Genomic DNA, 1380 nt, shown 5'->3' with positions numbered 1-1380 from the left:
CGCCGATGATAACACATCAATGAAAACAACACCAGAACCTAAAACCACACCAATTGTTCGCACAACCAAAATGAAGACAACGATGAGCACGTCCACGACAACAAAACGACCAACTTTCAAATCAACCATACCACGAAAAACCATGAAGACGACAAGCCGTCAAAAATATAGCAAAACAACAATAAAACCAAAACAAACAACTGTTAAATCAACAACACCACTAACAACTATGAAAAAAACAATCTCGGGGAAACCTAAGTCACCTTCAAAAAGCACAAGCATGAAAGCAAAAGCTTCAACAATTTCGGTCAATCCTTCAACATCGACACCGAAGACTAATACTACAAGAAAAACCAGCATAAAACAAACGCATATAACTCCAATAACCGATGCTATCAAACCAAGTACCAGGAATACAACCCTAAGCATATTTAGCTCAGTATCATGGGAGTCAACCGGAAGTACAACGATTCCTAGGCTTTCGGCTGATGGAAATAATACGGTAAATTTAACGCAAACAGATATTGGAATTGGAGAGACCCAAACATCAGTGGGAAGAACTGGTGGAGCTTCCATGACTCCTCTCATAATAGGTATATCATGTGGAATAGCTGTAGGTTTAATAGTTATAGCAATTTTGGCATATATGTGGGTTAGGCGTCAAAGAAATAAGCTATCTGATGAAACTATAGAGGAAATGGCGCCCATTACCAATGCCGAAGGTGGTTACTATCATCCGAGTTAAAAAAAAAAAAGATTACTTACAAAGAAAACAGTTAATGTGAAAATGTACTCATAGTGAAAATTTATGAATGTTGGTTACGCGTAGGACAACATGAAGATTTGAAGTTACCTAAGCTTGGTTTACTTCGATATTCAACGCTGATATTGAACAGGGTTACTTTTGTCACATTTATAAGATCTTTTATTAAGTTGATAAACGCACATCAAAAATCCTTACTATACGTGCTATTGTGATCTATTTTTGCCGTTTTAGGGCAAACTGTTTATTAATTGTGTAAAGATGATATTGTGCATTATATGTGTTGGACAACATTTTGGGACGCCGACAACACATAAATGTCGGTGAAGTGCATATCTTTTTTCTCACTGCCATGTTACGTCCAGTCAAAATTATAACTGCTTAATGGACATGACCATGATTACTATGTAATTCTGTAGATAAGGATAAGTCTTCTGATCATGTACATACGTTCAGAAAACAGTCGATTTTTTATCTTCGGTAAGATCTGCATCGGAAGAAAGGGTGATATAAATCCATCAAAATTACGTGATGACATATACTGAAAAGCTCGGATGATGTTAATGAAATCTATAGTGCTATATATGATATTTCAAGCTATTTAATTAATTTGGTTT

At 35.9% G+C, this 1380-nt stretch overlaps 1 protein-coding gene across 1 annotated transcript in view; it reads left to right on the top strand.

The window, feature by feature from the left end:
* LOTGIDRAFT_160467 (hypothetical protein) overlaps window positions 1-1380 on the top strand; it is a gene marked incomplete at both ends in the record, with an annotated part of 18994 nt that overhangs the window by 16543 nt on the left and 1071 nt on the right. Inside the window, one exon of the mRNA XM_009055600.1 lies at window positions 1183-1243. Coding sequence (XP_009053848.1) covers window positions 1183-1243 — 61 coding nt within the window. The remainder of the gene's footprint in view (window positions 1-1182; window positions 1244-1380) is intronic.

This window comes from Lottia gigantea (genome assembly GCF_000327385.1).
Source record: "Lottia gigantea unplaced genomic scaffold LOTGIsca_25, whole genome shotgun sequence".
Taxonomy (NCBI): domain Eukaryota; kingdom Metazoa; phylum Mollusca; class Gastropoda; family Lottiidae; genus Lottia; species Lottia gigantea.
The sequence above is the reverse complement of the archived record's forward strand: the minus strand, read 5'-3'. Positions and strand labels throughout refer to the sequence as shown.